This window comes from Pseudorca crassidens, chromosome 11 (assembly GCF_039906515.1).
Source record: "Pseudorca crassidens isolate mPseCra1 chromosome 11, mPseCra1.hap1, whole genome shotgun sequence".
NCBI lineage: Eukaryota > Metazoa > Chordata > Mammalia > Artiodactyla > Delphinidae > Pseudorca > Pseudorca crassidens.
The window spans coordinates 102549759-102569366 of record NC_090306.1 but is presented as its reverse complement, the minus strand read 5'-3'; the positions used below and the strand labels follow the sequence as shown (position 1 = coordinate 102569366).

The window sequence follows — 19608 nt, the reverse complement described above, 5'->3', positions numbered from 1 at the left end:
CCCAAGAGCGCCCCTCAGGGACAGAGGAGCAAAACTAGAACTGGAAGCCGGATTTCTGACCCCAGGCTCTTCCCACGGCCCTGCACACCTCTAGGCGGCGCAGGCCACGCAGGTGGGGAAGTGGTTCCTCCAGACAGGAGCCCCTGCGCCAGCCCCCTGGGGTCCACCCCAGGCCTGCCTTCCTTCCCAGGAGCCCAAGGTGCTCTCTTGTTGGTTCCCTTCCTGCCCAGCCTCCCCGAGACAGACGCCCGTGTGCTCTGGGTCGGGGTCTCCCATCCCGGGAGTCTGTGCCCCGCCCCTGGCTCCCTGCTCTCCTGTCCCCAGAGAGCTCCAAGCTCATAGGTGGAAGGTGGCCAGGCATGGGAAATGTCCACTCCCCAGGGAAGGGGCCAGACACGTACCGGGGGCCGAGTGTCACTGCCCACAGATGTGCGAGTCTGAAAGCCCACAAGAGTCCTAGCATCCAGGAAGCTGGGGGCCTGATGCTGGCCGGGGAGGCCCGGATGGCCCAGGCAACGGGATCCAGCCCTGCTCTACAGACATACCTGCACCCATGGGGGCCATGGGCATGGGGTGGGGGTGGGGATAGGTGGTTCTGGGGGCTGCCAGGCCGTAGTTCTGACCCCTGCTTTGGCCCCAGCCGGCAATGGGCCTCGGGCAAAGTTAGTCAGCACCTCTGGCCTCCGCCGTTTCCTCTGTAAAGTAGGGCAAGGATGCCAGGGCTGTCGGGAGGAAGGTCCAGGTGCCTCTGCGCCAGGTGGGGGAGGGGGGGATCACCAGGGGAAGCTGCTCTTCACCGCGGCAGGGTTTGCTCAGAGTCCAGAGGGAAGAGCCGGCAGGCAGAGCCCTTTCTGAGCCTGTGGGCGTCTCCATCTGGTGCCTAACCATTAGGCAACAGTTTTAACCTCAAAGGCGTGTATTTATCTGAAAATATTCTCAGCTCAAGCCGCATTCTGGGTCACAAGGTGAGGAGAGGGAGGGAGAGAGGGGGAACCAAATGCAACCACGTCATTAAAAACGCCCAGTGTGAAACCGTGTTCTGGGGCAGCCCCACCTGGCAGCAGCCCCTCAGGAGGGCCCTTCTGCTGCGGGGCTCCCGGGCCCCCCGGGGGGCTCTGGGCCTGGCCTGGCATGTGGACCCATGGCTCTGGTCTGGGCATTACACCATCCCGTCCTTGGCTGGGTTTCCCCGGGCCGGGCCGGGCCGGGGGAGCTGAGCAAACCCCACTTCATGGTGACGGAATGTTCTCTCCGGGAACTGCGAGAGGCGAGGCTGTCCGGGAAAAACCTGGGCCTCGTCCCGTGACTGTCCCAGCCTGGAAGGCTTGGCTGGGCCATAGGTGTCTGGGGAAGCTGCCCCGCCGCTCCTGAGGCCCTACTGTGCGCTCTTCTACACGTGTGCTGTCCAGCGAGGACCGGACCTTGGTCACCCAGAGAACACAGGGCAGAACTTGCCCTCAGTCCACCTGGCAAGCCCCATGCTGCCAGAGAAACCGGCACAGTCCCTGTGGAACCACGCACTTTCCTCCAAACCCCTGCTTCTCTACGCGGACGTTTCCGTGAACCTCCTCCAGAGAGCACGCGGGCGGCCCTCGGAGGACCTCGTCGCGGGGCCCTGCCGGCGAGCGCTGGCGCCGGCGGCTCCCCGTCCACCTGCCATGGCCGCCGGGGCCCTGCCCTGGGCTGGCTCCTGGGTCAGTGGCGTCTCCTCTCGACCGCCCTCCAGGCCCTGCAGCCAGGACTCCTTGGACGCCCAGGGGCTGCTCCGCGGCCGCTTCCCCTGCGATCGCCGGGTGCTCGAGAGCAGCGGGCACGGCAGGAGGCAGAGAGCTCCGCGCTGACGGAGGCGCCGCTGCTCCCGGCCTGGCCAGCGCTCTGGGGGCCTGAGGTCGCAGGGTCTGGTCTGCGGGGGCGTTGAGGCTCACCCCGCTCTGCGGCCCAGGCCCCGGGGGAAGCGCAGCTGCAGAGCGCCGCTGCCTCGCCTCGCTCCGCAGGGAGCTCGCCTCCCCCAGGAAGCCCCCGCCCCTGCTTCCTAAAGACAGGGGGCACTGGAAGCCCGACTGAACACCGGGAGCCCCGGAGCCCGGCCCGGAGCCCCGAGGCCCTCAGGCAGGAAAAGGGGGTGAGAAGGCCGGCAGAGGCCCGGGGCTGCCTCCGTGCGCGGCGTGTCCAGGGGTCCACTCCCCCCACCCCGTCATTTCTAGAACTGTCCACACCGGCCGCCAGGGACTCCCTCCGGGGGTGCGGCTTTCACAACGGCTCTCCTGGGGGTGGTCTGCAGCGGGGAGGTCTGGGGCGGCAGGGTGGGGGCTCCCAGACGCCTCACCGAGACGTCGGCGGGTGCCAAGCCCGGGGTGGCCACGGCCAAGGCCGCGTGGGGCCAGAGGGCAGCGGTCCCCTCCCTGAGCCGGGCCTCAGCCTCGCACACAAGAGGGCGGACGGCGCCAGGAAGACAAAGGCGGCGAGGCGGGCAGGGCAGCCTGGAAGGATGAGGAAGTCTACCTGGGAAGCAGCCCCGCCTGGAGGGCCGGGCCAGGGAGAGGCGCAGGCAGCACCCTCTTCAGAACCGTCCTCGCGCCCGAGCTGCCAATCACCCCGCTGCCGGTAGCCCTGTCAGCCCTTCGGGGGGCTCCGGGCGGTCCCCGGGAAGGCTTATGTCCGAGACACCGGCCCTGATGCCCTCCTGACTGACGGGGTGTGTGTCCTCACTGGCCTGAGGGCGGGGCAGCCTCGACCAGGTGGCTCGAGGCGCCGTCCTGTGTTCTGGGGCCGTCCCAGCACAGCCCACCCCATGGTCCAGGCCGGCACCCCCTTCCTGTCCAGTGCAGGGGGCACAGGGGTGGCTGCCGAGGGACACGGGGAAGACCCACCCCAGGGATGCAGGGCCAGGGCCCTCCCGACCCCCTGCAGCACCGGCCACTTCCCAAGCCTCAAGACTCCTGTCCTGCTTGCACGCCTCACACCCCCTCTGGGGAGCCCCCTCTGCACGGCCCCAGCAGACAGCATCTCACTCAGAACCCCAGATGTAAGGCGGAGACCAGAGGCAACGCTCTGGGTCCAGCCACGGCCATCCCTCCCAGCCTGTGCAGGGCGAAAACCCAGGATCGAGACCAATCCCACGTGAAAGACGGGTCGACAGGCCCAGGGGGTCGCCGTGCACTGGCCCAGTCCGTGGGCAGCAGTGGGGCCCTCGAAAAGCAACCGTCAGCGGAGGTGCTACTCACGCACCGGGGGGCACGGCTGGCCTTGCGCTCTGACGGGGACGGGCAGGTCAGGAGCCGGTGAGGGGCCTGGGTCAAGGAACAAGACAGTGGATTTAGGGGGAGCCAGCGCCTTTTCTAAAGGGTGACTCAGCATGGCACGGAGCGCTGGAGCCACTGTCCCCCTCGCTTGTGTGACCACAGCTGTGCTGACAACTCCCCAGGCACGAACCAAACAACCGTCCTCCCCGAAGGCCTCTCCCAGGAGTGGCTGCTCCTTGCGGGCTGCCCCACGGGGGTGGGGAGCTCAGTGGGGAAGAGCGAGCATCCCGGCCACAGGGCTCGGGGTTCGAATCCCTGTTGGCCCGATATTGCTGCAAATACACGTAGTAGCACTTCCTGGGGCACGCACTCCCCGTCGGAAACTGGGGAAGGGCAAACACCCTGTCCCCTGGAACGCTCCACGCACTGACCCAAGCCCATCACACTGGGGAGCTCCGTCAGTCCTCATCACAACCCGATCTGGGGGTGAGGGAATGAACACAGAGAGGCTAAGTTATTTCCCCACAGTCACACCGCCAGCACAGGCGTCATCGGCCTCCCTGGCGTTACAGGAATGAGGGAACGAAGACCCAGAGACGTCTCCACCTACCTGCCTGAGGTCTCGCGGCTACTAGGAGAGAGCAGAGCCCCCTGTCCTGGGTAACCCCAGGGAGCCCCCACCTGAGACACTCAGTTTCCCTTCCTCAGGGTGAGCGGCCACGGGCCTTCTGGCTCCCCAGTTCTCCCAGGCCAGCCAGGCTGAGCGGGCACCGTGTTCTTGGAGAAGGGCAGCTCAGAGCCGGGCCCGGGGGACAGAGCGGGAGCCTGCTCTTTCCCCAGTCAGGGCGGGACACAGCTGAGCTTCTGGGGAACAAGGCCTCCGACAGGGGAAACGTCTGAAGGCAAGTACCCAGCTGAGCTCAGGCCGGGGCAGGAAACCCGGGCTGCACGGGCAGCAGCCCCGGCGTCACTGGGTCTGAGGGCCTCTTGGCTTCACTCCAGCAGGGGGACCCCTTATAAACCCTCTAGTCCACGCCGGGGGCCACCCCAGCCCTCCCCCAGCCCCCGCTCAGCCTGCCCCCCAGGGAGACGGCCTCTCGGGATGTGTGGCAGCCCCGACGCATTCCCAGAGCCCGGAGGTGTTGCCACCTCCCCTGCTGGGCGGCTCGCTCCTGGCTCAGGGGCCCGGGGCTGGCCCTTGACCTCCCTGAGCCTCACCCCCCATAGGACAGTGGCACCGAAAGATGCCTGTTGGCAGGGCTGCCGTGAAGACTGACCCGCGCGGGAAGAGCGTGGGCTCGGGGCCCGGCCCACAGGACAGAAAGTGCTTCGCGAGAGCCAACCAATCCAAGTCACCTGGTCCAGGCGTGGCCTTCAGGGTGGGCATCCCTGCCCCCGTCCTCCTCCCGTCCGGGGTCCACTGCACCCAGCCGGAGAGCACTGCTCAGCGCCAACAGCTAAGCCCTGAGCGGAAGCCGGCCTTTTGCGTCTTGTCAGTGTCTTCACACGGACCGAAGAAGACCAAGTGCCAGGTATTAAGGGCCTTAATCTTCCTGTCTGGTTAAATAAAGGACACTTGGATGTTTGATGTTAGAACAAACTCCTGCCCCTTAGGCTTGGAGGCCCCCTTTGTCCACGGGTGAAAAGATTAGGTACCACATGTGCATCTGCAGAGCAGATGGGGGTCACGTCTTGGCATCGCCGTGGGGCCCCTTCTCCAGGCTCTGGCCCTACACACGGGCCCGTATTAGGCCCCGCAGATACAGCTTCCGAACGTGGCTCTGCCATGGGGCGATGGGGGCCCACCGCCCAAGCCTTGATTTCCCGTGAACGCACACTCACGCCAACTCCTAAACAACGAACGGGGTAGCCTCTATCCCAGGAACCCAGGGTGCCAGGGAGGACAGGGACAATTCCCTTCAGAAAACTGGCCAGCACGGGGTGCTGACTGGGCCCACGTGGCTCCTGTCTGCTGCCCAACGTGGGTGAGGCACCAGGGCACGGGGGCAGGGAAAGAGGCCGGGGCGCCGCCCAGGCCCAGACCTCTCCCGTCCTGGGCCGAGTCCGGGCAGACTCACAGGAGAACAATTACGAGTCGGTGCAAAAACCAACCTCACCAAGTGAGTCACTGTCCCCCTAACCCTTCACTGCTCTCCCAGCCCAAGCCAGCAGCCCAAAGGGCTCGCCTGGCCCCCAAAGAACCTCCAGAACCCCAGACGAGGCCGGAGCTGGGCTGCTCCCAGCCCCCAAGCTCCCATTTCTGGGTGCACAGGATGGTCCCGGGTGGAACGAGGAGGGTGTGCACACACGGAGGGGGCAGCCCTCCCCGCCAGCCCCGGGCACGCACTCGTCCTCGCGGTGACCGGGCTGTGTGGTCGTCCTGGTGGTCCCTCAGGCTCTGGACGAGCACTGAGTGAGCCCCAACTGTGCGCACTGGCCCCATCTCCCATCCGTCGCACAGTGTGTCCTGGGCCTCGGCCGCTTCACACAGCCACCAGCGCCCTGGCCCGGGAGCCCCTCCCCACTCCTGGGCACGTGCCCTTGTGGCCTCCTGCAACTGTCCGTCAGGGCCTGGGGCTCGGTCCCCGGTTCACACTCAGCTGCCCGAGCCTGTGTGAGGGATGCACCTCTCAGTGCCTACGTTTCATCTGGACCCAGGAGGCTGCCACTGCTGCCCGTGGGACGTTGAGGGGATCTCCCGGCGGGCGCCGAGAAAAGCACCTGCGCTGGACGGCCTTGAGCAAAGCCCGGAAGGCACCGTCTTCCCAGACACAGCCGCGCGGTCAGTCTCTGCTGGGTCTCCTTTCTCCCTGTGCCCAGCCCTGCTCTCTGCCTCTGCTCTGTTCTTCCTTTCCCATGCTATACCCCCTCATGTCCCCCTTTCCCCTCTGTCCCTGATGTCCCCAGGGGGGACCTCCCCCCTCCCTACCCGCGTCCCACCCCACCCTCGGGCACCGGCTGGCGCATGCCCTGCGTGCAGACACAAAAGCCCCGGGGCGGTGTCTGCGGAGTCTGGCGGGCAAGCTGGACCTGTAAACACATGAGACCCAGATGGCAGAGGGGTCCCGGGTCCTCTCCACACAGCCCTGGGAGGCAGGCCTACCCCTGGCCATGGCAACAGAGGGGAGGGAGACGCCGCCAGTCTGGCCCCGACCCTCACGGCCCCACAGGCTCCCCAGGAGGCTGCAAGCAGCCAAGTGGGCCTGACAGTCTGCACGGCGGGCTGGCGCTTGGGGGCGGGGCGGGGGCGGGGGGCCCAGTAGACTCTGAGCACCGCAGCCCCATCAGGGCACGAGGCGGAGGGGCAGGCTGGGACCTCCTCACCTGCCGAGCCCCTGAGCTCTGCCCGGCGGTCACTGGTCCCCAGCGCTCGGCCCCAGCCCCCCCACCACGGAGCCCTGCGGTGGCTGCCTCCTTGCAAAGGCGGCTTCATTCAGCTCATGTGCAGGGGGGCCGGGAAAACGTCACGGGTCCAGCTTCCTGGGGTGAGACCTGGGCGAGCCCCTGCCTCCTTACTGACCCTGGTCCCTCGGCCGCAGAAAGAGGCTGGTGGGAGGGCAGAGCCGCGGGGGGAGCGCCCGCAGCTGAGCCCGAGCAAATGTGCGAGAAGTACCCGCCCAGCGATCCTCCAGAGGCCGTGTGGGCATGTGTGCACATGCGTGTGCGACACATGTGCGTGTGTCCTTTCAGGCATGCCCAGCCCAGGGTGGCGTCTGGAGGGAGGGGATGGGGAGCTCGAAACGCTGCGCTGACCTGAGGGTGGCACGGTCGTCCACGTTCCAGATGTCAGCCAGGGACCAGGGTGCCGGGACGAAGGGGTGATACCTGGGAGCAGAGAGAGGTGCTGGGTAAGTCTTGGGAAGGAGCCCCGGGTGTGTGCGGGGTGCACGCCCTGCATCTGTACCCTGCTGGCTCTGGCCCACCCTGCCCTAAGACTCCGCGAGGCCCAGCACAGCTCAGGGGTCACTCAGAGCTTCGCAGGGGGACGTTACCGGCCAGGAGACCATTGCATCAATGTGACTTTGTGCCCAAAACACTGGGGCTGAAACACCCTGGTTTTCTGGGGTCACCTTCTCCAAGGGGCAGCAGGTGTGGCTGCAAGAATGTAGATCTGGGGGACGGAGAGACACAAGGTCAAAGTCAGGCTCAGAGAGGGCTGGGGGTCCTCACTGCTGCTCTCTCAACCTAGGTTTCTAGGGTTTGGGAGAACTAAATGAAACAAGGTGTGAGATGCTCAGGATGATGGAGGGGTGCAGCTGTGCTGAGCATGAGGGAGTTCCCTCCCTCTCTTTCTGCCCGGCCTCACTGGGGCCTCTGGGGTAACCCTGAGTGTCTGCACCAGGCAGCTCTCTCTCAGCATCACTGTGCTGAGACAGGACTCCCTAAAACTTCCTGCAAGGGATAGACTTTCCCTCTTTGCTTTGGCTGCTAGGAAGCTCAGAGCTGAACTGACAGAACTGGGAAATGCCTACATGACATGGATTCTCTAGGTCTACCTGCGATTTTCCCTTTGCCCCAATTTCCTCGGTTGTTTATTTTTGCCCTTCTGCATTGTCAATATTGCTCTAAGCCGCTTCACATAAATATTTCTAACGTGGCACGACATAAACAGAAAAGAAAACAAATAACACCTTCGTTCCCTTCCTGCCTATACGACTGGTGAGGGCCGTGTGCGCAGCAGGCTTCATCTCTGCAAGTGGTGGGCTGTGATTGGTCCCGAGGCAGACCCCCGCTTCTCAGCCAGGTTTGGCATCCCCTTCTGCTCTTTGGTGTCTGGTAAGAAGGCAGGGAGAAGTAGGGACGCCCTTTTTGCAAATGAGAAAACAGAACCCCAGGCAGGGGCCATGGCTTCCCTATGATCACACGGCAGGGAAGGTGGGGTGAGGCTGGGGCCCGGCAGTCTGACCCTAGGCTGTGGCTCAGTCTTCTGCTACAGTGTGGTCATTCCCATGAGCCCTCAGATGCTGTCCCAGGAGACGCTTTGTAACACTGACAGAGAACCTCGGGGGTCTGGAATACCCCCCGGCAGGTGGGCACACTGTCCCGGTGATGTGCAAACAGACCCACGACCACCCATAGAGCTGCTAAGATCCCGAGGCCTCAGAGCGGTCGCCTCTCCCTACTCAGCCGCTTCTGGTAGCGTCCTTGCTAATAGGGCCACCTCCATGCCCTCCCCAAGCTTGTGAAATTGACCCGAAGCCACGTGGCCACAGCAGGCCTGGGTTCCTGGGCCACTGAAACCCTCCTGGCTGCCTCAGAGATGCTAACAAAGTCCCCTGGCCACTCGGAGCAGAGGCTGCCACAAGTCCCCATGCTGCACGGGGCAGGAGCTGGCTTCGCCTCGACCCACCCCTTCCTCTCACTCAGCCCCCAGCACGATAAACCCAAAGTAACGAATAGATGAGGCCGGGCCCTGCTGAGCTCCGGCGAAGGGAGAGGAGGCCAGGAGAGCGCCACGTTGGGGAGTTTTCTGTCTTTCGGTGGGTTATAAACCCCTGCTGCTTCTCGGGGGCAAAGGCTGTGGCCCACCCCCAGGCCCTCACCGAAGCCACGGGTGTTCTAGGCTGTGCACCCCCAAACTCTGCTAGGAGGTCTTCCTGCCTAAGTCTTACAGACGGGTAAACCGAGGCTCAGGGCACCAACGAAGCCCACCCAGCTGGACAGCTCGTCAGAGGTGGGCTGGGGGCCATGGGCGCTGACAGCACAGAGCTGGTTCAGGGGAGTCTCTGTGCCAACGAACTGGGTGGGGCCTCCCTGATTCCATCTGCTTCCAGGAGGCCAGCCGGCCAGCGCCGTGATCGGGCCACAGGGCAGGTGCGGGGCTTGGCGGGACCAGAGTGGACAGGGAATCCTTTGCTCTACTCCCTCGCTCCTGGTGGCGGAGCGGGATCTCCTCCACCTGCCGGGGGCCAGGCCGAGCCCGGCCCTCGGGAACTCTGGGCAGGGTGGGCCCGGCTGGCTGCAGGTCGGGGCCTGCGAGGAAGGGGCTGGTGCTGGGGTCTCCCAAGACCGGGTCCATGTTCCCCTCCCGGCCAGGCTGCTCACCTCCTGGGCTGCCTCACCACCCAGACGCAGGGCAAACACCGTCCACCTGGCCGTGTGGTCCTGGAGCGTCTTTTGAAGGCCACGACAGGTGTGCACTTTCTCGAGGGTGCTCTGGGACCAGCCATGTTCTGCAAGAAATGAAGTGGCGGACGAGTCAGCTCAGCAGGTCTGGTGGCTCACGGCCCAAGCACGGAGCGGGGGCTCAGTGCGGCCTCCCCCCACACCGCTCATTCACCCCCTCATGCCGCACCTGCAGATGGGCCTAGCCTGCTGCGTGCTGCCGACGAGCGGCCTCGGCGCCCAGAGGTTAAGGGCCTTAGAGGCGAAGGACCGCAAAGAAAACCTCTTCTGACCGCCTGGCTGCCCCACTGCCACCCCTGGTGCTGGACTTACACTCAAACCCCGACCGCTGGCTCCCCTGCAGCCCAGCCACGCACATCCTCCAGTGTCTGCAGAGGAAGGGGGCTGGCGAGACTCGAGGCGCCTGCTCCTGGCAGAGCGAGGTCGCTGCTTCACGGCACCCCTGCCCCCTTCACTCCGGCCCTGCTTTGGCACCCACCGTTCCCTGGGGCCAGAATGTTGGCCTGCCATCAAAGGCCTAATTCCTACCCATCCTTTAGGTCACCTCCCCCAGGGGGGCCTCCTGGACCGGGAGCCATAGGTCAGCTCTAGCGGTAGGTTGGGGGGTCCCTTGAAATCAGCTCACGGACGCTCGCACTCCCTGTCTCCCCACAGGCAGGTAGCTCTGCGGCAGGGACCACCTCTTAGGCAGCGGTGTGACCCTCAGGGCTAGCATGGTGCCCAGCACCCAGGAGGCATGGAAACGTCCCCATTCGCTCGTCAAACAATGCCCAGTACTTAGGAACAGAAAGTGCAGACGTGACTCTGGGTCTTTCCCGAATGAGCCAGTGAGGGCATACCCTAGGACCGAGCAACCGTGCACACCAAGGCCCCGAAGGCTAAGCACGGGCCCAGAGGCCCTGCCCCGGGCTCCGGCCGCCGAAGGCGCACAGTCCCAAAGCAGGGATGGCTCGTCCTCGGTGACAACAAAACAGCAAATCCAGACGGAGGCCTGAGCCGCCATGACTGGGAATTCTGCTGGGCCTCGGCTGGACTCACAGGTCGGGGCAGCTACCCAGGCCCCGCTCCTTTCTCAGGCCTCTGCCCCAGGCCCCGTGTGACGGGGTGGCCGGGAGGAAGGTGGGTCCGGGCGCCAAGGCCCCGGGAGCGTGCTGGTGACCCCGCGCTCTCCTGCCTGCACCCAGGCGCAGGTGTGTGCCTCCCACAGACGCCGGTCCTCTCAGGAGCGCGTCCCTGTCACCGGCGGACCGGGGCCGAGCTCCCTGCGGACGGGTGAGAGCTGTGCGGGCGCCGGGCAGGGAGCCGTCGGGCTGAGCCTCTCCAGGTACCGCCAGGCAGCTCAGCGCCCTCCTCGGCAGCAGGGCCTCTGCTCAGGGCCTCTCGTAAGGTGCTCAGAGGCTAGAGGGGACCTGCTGGCGGCTTCCCAAGGATGTGCTCGAGCCCCCCGCCCCGGACGCTGGGTCGAGCTTGCAGCAAGACCCCACCTTCTGGAAACGGAGACGGGAACCTGGAAGCTCTCTGCATCCTGTCTACACGCGGCGTGGCCTCAGGACCCCGAGTCACGCAGCTCTGGGTGCCTCCCCCACACACGCTGCCCAGCGCCTCTCGCAGCCTCAGGTTCCCCGACTGTAGCACGGGGACCACCAGGTCTGCGGCCCAGAGCGTTGTACAGGTTTCGAGAGAAGCTGGGGGCCAGGAGGTCAGCCCAGGCCTGGCTGCCACCACCGCACAGAGCCTGCACGGGCTTCTGGTGAGCACGTCACCATCCTGTTATGTCGAGGGGAGCACCTACCCCCCCCCACCGCCACCCCATTAAGAAAGGATGGCCTTGACGCCACACAGCCCTGCCTGGACGGCTGGACTCCCTCCCTGTCTCTCCTGACAGCGCGATGGGCTGAACAAATCCCCACTGCCCGGTGAGGATCCCTCTGACGGCCCCTCCCGGGCGGCACCTGGGCTGGGGTAGCTCCAGTGACCTCACCTGGGCGATGGGGCAACAGCTCTGGGGCCCACCCAGGAGAGACCACAGACCAGGGGCCCTCCAACAGCACGGGGGAGCCGACGGCACTCCCACCCACTCTCTTCCCTCTGGACAGCGAGCACAGCCCGGCTGGCGCTCAAGAGGGGCACTACCGTGGGCGGCACGCTGAACCCCACAGGCCCAGCCGCTGAGGCCCCCCTTTTGCAGATAGCCTAGGTCGGTATTCCTCTAGCTGACGCTGGCGTCAGAAATCAGGCTTCCAGGGCACAGGAGCTGCGGGAGGGGAAACAGCAGAAGGCCACGCTCAGCAGAGGAGAGCAAGGGGAGGTGGATGCCGGCCGCTCCGCAGGCTACCCCACGCCCGCTGCGCGCACCCGGCGGGGACAGGGTTTCTGTCCTGACGGGTGAGTGGAGCTCCGGCGGCAGGGGCAGGGGCAGCTCTGGGGCCCTGGCTGGATACCTGAAAGTCACAGGAGCCACACGTGGCCATGGCTAGAAAACTCACTGGGACAGCCGGCCACGGGACCGTGCTGGGGCCAGGGAGCAGCCCCCACGTCTGACCCCACGGCAGCGTTTACAGGATGCCCTCTCTCCGGGACACTCAGTGCCCCCGGATCCTTTCACCCACGTGCCCAACAGCAACCACGGAACCACCAGGCTGAGTGACCTCTGGGCTCCCTGGTCCGGCACCTGGCACAAAGAGGCGCCTGGCAACACCAGCGCCCTCGGCCTGCTCCCCATGCCTGCGTGCTCCGGTCGGACACGGCGCGTCCCCTGCCCTCGGAGCCTCTGAAGCTCTCCTGGGAGTGCATCGCGCGCCCGAGGGGCGGGTTGAGCCTCCACGCCTGCCCTCTCTCGATGGGCCGGCCCACATCGTGTGCTGGAAGGGTGGCCAGGGGCCTCAGCCTGTCTCAGGGTCACTAGTGAACCCCGAACGGCAGCCCCCCATATTCCAGGATCTATGAGGCAGGTTGTGGGGGAGTGGGAGTGAGGGGGAGTCAGCCACACCTGCTGCCCCTGTTTGCTGTGTGGCTCCAGGCACAAGACTGCCCTCTCTGGTCCAGTTTCCTACCCTGTGATGTGGGACAGCCTGTCCACCTCGTAGGGCTGTGACATTACAGGTGACGAGAGTAAAAGTCCCAAACCCAAGGCTGGCTCGTAACAATGCTCCCTTCTCCCTGCCCCAGAACCACCCGGGCGCCGGCACTGCTCACAGCCCGTGCCCCACGACGTGGCCACCTGGATGGCAGCGCTGGCCCAGGCCATCTGGCGGCTCTTTGACCAGAGGCGGTTCTGTCCTCTGGAAGCTTCTGGCCCAGGGAGGCTGGCAGAGTCTGCTGGCACCGGCACCAGGCCCAGCAGGATGCCCCGGAGGCTGACCCCCACCTCACCCCGGCCCCTCCTCGCCCCTGCCCTGCGGAACATTCCTGCGTCCATCTACAGCGTGGCTGGAGGCCGCTGGGTTCCCATCTCAGCTCTGTCCTGTGACCTTGGACGAGCCCCTTCACGTCTCTGAGCCTCAGTCTCCTCATCTGTAATAAAGGAACAGCGATGCCACCTCCTCAGATTCACACGCGTGATTAGACAACGCACGTGCTGTGCCCACGCACAGTGGGGCTCAGCAGATGGTCGCGTCCACTGCCGACCACCCCCGGGGCACTTTGAGGACGTGAGACAAGTCATTGCACTCTGCTGCCTGGAGACATTTCTCCCAGCCTCTTGTCTGACAGCTGGCCAACTTGCCAGGGCTGGGGCCTGCGTGGACACAGCTGAGCGCGGGCCTCGGGCAGGAGGCTCTGAGCCGCCAGCAGGAGCTCTGATATCAGCCGAGCTTCAGGGCCCAGGCCCACGGCCCAGCCGCACCCCCAGAGGGCTCAGCCCTGCCTTGTCAACACTGGTCTTCAGCATTCAACTTGGCCTCTCTCAGAGGTCACACGTAGGAGAAACACCCTCCCTGCAAACGCCAGCTGCTAACAAATCGTGCAGACACCACCCCTCAACGTATGTGCAGAGATGCCGTGGGAAGCGCTGGGGCCTGGCCCTGGGCGATGCTGTGCCGGGCCCCCAAGCCCTCGGAGGGGCCCGAGATGGGTCAGGAGGAGCCAGAGGTCGGCCAGCGAGCCTCCGGTCCACGTCCTCCAGCCTCCCTGAGTTGCCAGACGCACACACCAGGGGTAGGTCCCCAGCTCTGCCACTTCACTTGGGCCACAATAGCTCCAGTAGGGACTTGGGGAGCCGATGGCTACCAGGGCAGGCAGTGCGGCCAGGGTGCAGGTGAGCTCAAGTCGACACTGCCTCTAGTGGCAGACCTGCTAGCCCTGGGGAGGAGCCCACGAACAGGCCACAGAGAACCTTCCGGGCTGTGTGGTCTTCAGGAAACTGGCCTCTCTGAGCCTCAGTTTTGTATCTTAAAAAGGGGCCGTTTACACCTACCGCCTGAAGCTGACATCAGAGCAAATGAACGAACACGGAATTCCCAAGAGCTTGGCCGGCACACACAGTAGGTCCTCACAAAAGGCAACCGTCACCACCGGGGTGATCGCCAAGTCGGTTCCGGAAAAGCCAGCCATTGCCAGACGCACATCCGCTACGTGGGGTCTGTCACGGACGAGGGCGGTGTCTGGAACGGCGAAATAACGGCCTGGCTCTAGCGTGACGACAAAACAGAGGCCCGCTTTCCCTACAGATTCGTTTCCAGGCATCAGACTCGGAACATCCCTAACGTGCGTCCAGATGTCCAGACGTAAAGACAGGCTCTGCCTCCCGCCTCTTGGTGGGGGCAGGGGGGCACCCCGCATCAGAGCACCACCTCCCCCTAAGTGGCCTCTACTCCTTTTAAATGGCCAAAATGCACCAGGACGACGGTGCTGCCCTCACTGTGACCGCCTGTGCCTCGTGTTAACATCTCTCCTTTGGGGAAAACATGCAGTGAGAAACTGGGCGGGTCAGTTTCACTCTGGCCAGGTGGTTAGTTTTGTAATTTAAATTTTGTTTTTCTGTTGCAAAAGGAATAGACGCTCATTAACATGATTCTGGAAAACTGGAAAAAGGAGAAAGGCAGCAAACCTTTGTTTGCATTCTCTGGGAACCCAACACATAGTAAAGCTCCCTCCTGGAGGGGACTCTGCCCTTCTGGAAGCACTTCCACCCTGGGGTGTCCTGAACGGCCACAGAACCTGCCACCACGTGACCTCCTCACAAGGCAGAGGATCCCAGCTCAAAGCCCAGGAACACTCTCACACGCCCAAAGCAGCTACCCCATGCCTGGCCCCTCCGAACCTTCCAGAGACCCACCCGACGGTACAGGTGGAGGTCAAAGAGATGGCGCGGCAGGTGGGGAAACCGGCTCACAGCGGGGGAGAGACTGGCCCAAGATCTTGCAGCAGACCGACGACAGAGCTGCGGGTGCTACGGAGGCCCCTGCACGCTGGTCAGCAGTGACCTCCCCAAGGTACACTTCTACAAGGGCTGACCGGAAGTTGCTCCCGACCCTCCATAGCGGGACAAAGGCCCCTGGGAGGGTGCTGGGCACCAACACGCTTGTTTACCACCAACCCGTGGAGGTGACCGACGGGAAGACGAGGGCTGCGGTGGGTCCCACCCGGGGGCTGCAGGCCCAGGGCTGACCTGGAAGAAACCGGCCACTGCCGGGGGCGGGGAGGTGAGAGGGCCCCACACTTTGTCATCACCCCCTGGAGGAAGGGGACCCCTGTGAGCTGTGACAACGTAGGGGCAGGACCAGGCAGGATATCTGTGAGTTGAAAATATCTACTCTAACTGAACAGAATGTGCCGAGACGCACCGATGACATCTGATGGGCCGACGGACCCCTGCCTTTCACACCCAGTGATCTTCGGGGAAGAGGCCCACAAGCCCCATGGGCACCGCTACCAGCTGGTCTTCCCAGCTGGAACCCCCAGGAAGAAGCGTGGGTCCCCTTGGCCCCGCGTTACCACCGCAGTCCACCCTCCCGGCCACAAGGGTGCAGAGCTTGGGCCTGTCCGTCCGGCGCCATCACACCCATTTGTGACAAGGTTTCACAAGCCCCGGACTTGACCTGAAAGGGAATGTATCTGGTGAAGGCGGAAAAGTAAACTCTGTCTGCTTGTTTCTCCAAGCGCCTTGACCCCCTGGCCGCAGTGGCGCACTTGATGGCTTACGTGCGGCCCGGAACTCAGGGAGTTGGTGCACAGCCTTCTCTTCTTCTGTTTCAATCTCTGGATTCTGTTTTGTTCATTCATGAAATGTTCCCCAAGAGCCTGCCCTGTGCCGGGCTGGTGCTTTTGGCCTGTCCTTCTCAAGGCGCCCAGTCTCCCAGGGCAACGGGTCTGTAGGGCAGTGGGCATGTGGAGAGCAGGGAGGGCTTCCAGGAGGAGGTGATGCTGCGTCACAGTCTGGAGAGGTGGGGGATGGTGCCGTGGAAGGGGGAGGGCAGGTTGCTGGGGGCCTCTCGAGTCCCATGAAGGGGAGGCTGGACTGCAGCCAGGAGCTGGAGTCCAGCAGGGGAGCCTGCAGGATGGGAGCCTGGGCACATTCCTGGGTGGGCAAGACAACGGGCACCGTCCGGCGGGTGGAGGAGGGCGTCGGCGAGATACTGAAAGACAGCAGAACTGGAAGGACTCGGGACGGTCTGGGTGTGGCAGGGAGGGGAGTCGAGGATGACTGGGCAGGTCAGAAGCTGTTGGGGACATCCCCCGGGAATTTTAGGAGGGAGGGGGGGATGGGTGTGGTCACAGCAGAGGAAAGTCCCCAGCGGAAGCCACCCAAGGTCAGGCCCCAAATGGTGCACTGTCCAGGCAGCCTGCCTGGAGTCTCTCGTCTAGTTACAGGGCAGCCCCAGATCCAAGCCAGAAAACGCACCTTCTTACTTCTGCCCAACTCTGCGGTCTTGGCTGTCCCCCTCCTGTGGCACCAGCAGTGATAGCTGCCACCCTGCTTTGACCTGTCACCTTTCTAATGGGCCGCCTCCCAGGCCCTGCCCGCCCGAGGCCCCAAATGCAGTTGTGGGCAGAAGGAAGGTTCTGGGCTTTCGGACACTGGCTAGCCTGGCTTGGGCGCCACCATTTAGAGCTGCGTGAGGGGCTCAGCCTCCCAGACCTCAGCTTTCCAGGCGGGGGGCACGTCAGAGTTCCACGACGTCGCCCCGATAACCGACGTCGGGGCCCAGCACACCGAGGGGCTCCATCCCTGTGACACGCGGCCTAACTCGGGTGCTGGGCGGCGCCCGCCGGTCTCCGGGCACAAGGGGCTGAGACGGGAGGGGGCAGTGCTGCCGGCCAGGGGAGCCCGCCTGCCCGCCATAAATCACCACGCCAGGCTGTATAATTATCTGGGCACTTAAGCTTCTCTTCCTTCTTTCCCTGGGGAAATTTCCATCATTTCCTACCTTATCCCAGTCTCCCCGTGCCTAAATCAACGTCAGCCAGCGCAGCAGGCCGCTGCTCTGAGCTCACACCCTCGGCCTACTTCACTGGGGAGGCCGGGCTGGGGTGCGCTGAGGCAGGGGCTCCTGGGGCGCCGTCATTCAGACCAAAGTTCCACTCCTGCCCAGGACAGAAAACGGAAGATGCTACCAGCCTACCCTTTGAGCTGCGATGACGACGTCCCCAGGGCCTGTCGGCCGCTTCTCCTGCCACCACGACCTGCCAGCAAACCCAGGCGGCCTCCGGCAGGGAGGTTTGTGCTCCCTGGGCTCAGGTGAGGAAGAGGAAGCACCATCCATCGTGCTGGCTACCCAGGGCCTTCCAGCAGTGGGTTCCAGGTGACCTTGAGAAATGCAGTCTGTCCCCAACTTCCCTGGAGACGGGCCGGGTGAGGGTCAGCCCCGCCGTGGGTCTGCGGCACCCTGGGATGCGCTGCCTGCTTCACTCACGATGGGGATGTGGGGTGGGCGCAGTCTGACGCCATCACCTACCACGTCTCCAGCCTCGACCCCAAGGCTCACCTAATTTCCACACTAACCCGGCAGGTCAGTGTCACAACCCCCGTTTTACAGCTGAGGAAACGGAGGCCCAGGGAGGAAAGCAATCTGCCCAAACCACCCAGCAAACCACTCCCTGCTGCTATGAAGGCCTGTCGCCCCTGAGCTTCTGCTCCTTGTCACAAGCTGCAAAGTGTCCCCAGTACAGCAGTTGCAGGGACCGAGCAGAAGCCAGCCCCCACGATATCTGTGACATTTCACGATAAGCAAGTGGGAGCTGAGGGTTCTCATGCGAGGAGCCGAAGCACCCACTGGGCAGGTTGGGCAAAAATGTCCCCTAGCGACACCCGGCATCTCTCGTGAAAGGAGGAGTGCAGGAAGACGGCACCTCCACCAGGGCGCCCGTCAGGCTGGGTCTGCAGCAGCTGCCACGGATCAGCCCTGGGCGAGCTCTTCAAAGATAACCGAGCATCGGCGCTCCCCCAGGTCTCTCACAGGCCCCCGATCTCCCTGGAGGATGAGCCAGCTGGGTTTTTTTTTTGTTTTTTTTTTAAAGCTGGATCTCATTTTCTGCCCACATTTCTGACCTCCGGAAACCTCTCGGGTAGTTTTCCAGAGCCCTCTGGATTCCGTCGGGGGCACGGCGCATGCCTCTGCTCGCTGCGTTCACAGCCAGGTCACTGGGCACCCGACACGTCAAGCGGAGCCTGGCGGGCACGGCCGCCCACAGCCGAGCCCGGCCTTCCCCACCGTGGGTCCGCGGGATCTGGCTGGCTGTCGGCCTCTCAAATTTGATCTCCGGTCAAATTCCATGGCTCCTTCCTTTAAGGAAAAAAAAAAAATCCCTCTTTGAAAACAAAAATCCCAGAACTGAGACTCTAGGAGAGCTGGCGTTGCTGCAGCTTCACTTTCTTTCTCCTTTTGTGGCGTTGCAAGGAACTAGAGAAACACTTCAACCCTCTCATTTTACAGAGGGGTAAACTGAGGCCCGGAGAGGGGAGGGGCCATTCAAGGTCCCCTAGCGACTCTATGGCACAGCTGGGACGGGAGACCGGGGCCCCTGACTCAGGTCCAGCGTCCGCGCCTCAGCAGCTAGTGGTCCTGGGTGAGAAGAGACGAGGTCTGAGCCTGCAGCCCGTTAAGATGAAGAGTAGCCTCGGCCCTGGGTGGGACTCTGGGCACTCACCCCACAGAGGGATGCCAGCCAGGACGGGCAGGCCTAGACCACTGGGTGCCCTGGCACAGGAGAGGCCGGCGCTCAGTAAACGCAGGAAGAAACCCCTGGGAGGAGCCCTGAACTTCAGGGGCAAGTCTCAAGGAAAGCAGGCTGCCTCTAATGGAAACCAGTCAGCGGGCCAAATGCAGCAGGACCCCCAGTCCCCGTGGTTTCCATGGGGATGGAGGCGGAGCCCTGGCAGGGCTGCGGCAGCAGATGTGGCCTGTGCAGGGCTGGCGTGGGGCGGTGGGAGGGGCGGCGCCTGGCAGCACGGCCCTGGGACGTGGCAGGCCCGCGGCTGGATTCGCTAACAAGCCTGGGGCCGTGGGTCTGCCACCTCCAGGGGGCCTCCCGGATTCCTCGGGCACTCGCACTGGCTGCTCCAGACTAACTTTCTGTTCCCCACCCGCACCATCTCAGCCTGGGCCTGGGCCTCCTGGAGGGCGCCCATGTTTGCTGAGTGACGGCCTCCCTGCCTGGGAGCTGGGGACAGACTCTAGCCCTCACGGCTCTAGCCCTCCAGCTGGGGACCCGGCGCCCCACGACGTCTGTCCCCTCTGGTCCCTGGACAGTGCCGCCAGTCCCCTCCCGCACCCCAAGCCGGGGCCGCCCAGAGCTGGCTCCCTAACCTCTCTGAGAGGTGCCCTGGAGAATCACGTGGGCGCTGGGCCACCCACCCGGTGATGCAAGGAAGCTGCAGGATCAGGGACAGAGTACCACACAAGGGGCCGGGCAGACGGGGACCGACGGCGGGGTCTCTAACACATGACGGGGCTCCTGTTCGCCGGCAGAAAACTGCTTTCACAAGAGCTTAACCTGCCCTGCACACGGCACCCTGACACCCCTGTTCTACCCTTACCTGTGGGAGCCCCCTCACCCTGGGACGCGGCCATGGAGCAGACCTCAGCAGGTGCCGATGACACCCAACTCCCGGCCAGTCCACGGACCCCAAGATAAGTTGAGTGCGTCTCCACGGAAGAGAGGTCAGGGTCCTTCAGACGCTGAATCATGCCTGCAACAAGCCCCCAGGAGAAAACCCTGAGAAAACCCCTGGGCTCCTGGTCTACACAGCAGGCTCCCCGTACAACGGAAGGGTCTGGATTTGGCACAGAGCAGAAAGGAC

At 64.2% G+C, this 19608-nt stretch overlaps 1 protein-coding gene across 1 annotated transcript in view; it reads right to left on the bottom strand.

Moving 5' to 3' along the window:
- LOC137202598 (uncharacterized) overlaps positions 1 to 19608 on the bottom strand; it is a 41365-nt gene that overhangs the window by 6119 nt on the left and 15638 nt on the right. Inside the window, exons 2-3 of the mRNA XM_067698382.1 lie at positions 9288 to 9415; positions 6996 to 7067 (exon numbers count right to left, since the gene is read on the bottom strand). Of these exons, the coding sequence (XP_067554483.1) occupies positions 6996 to 7067; positions 9288 to 9415 (200 nt within the window). The remainder of the gene's footprint in view (positions 1 to 6995; positions 7068 to 9287; positions 9416 to 19608) is intronic.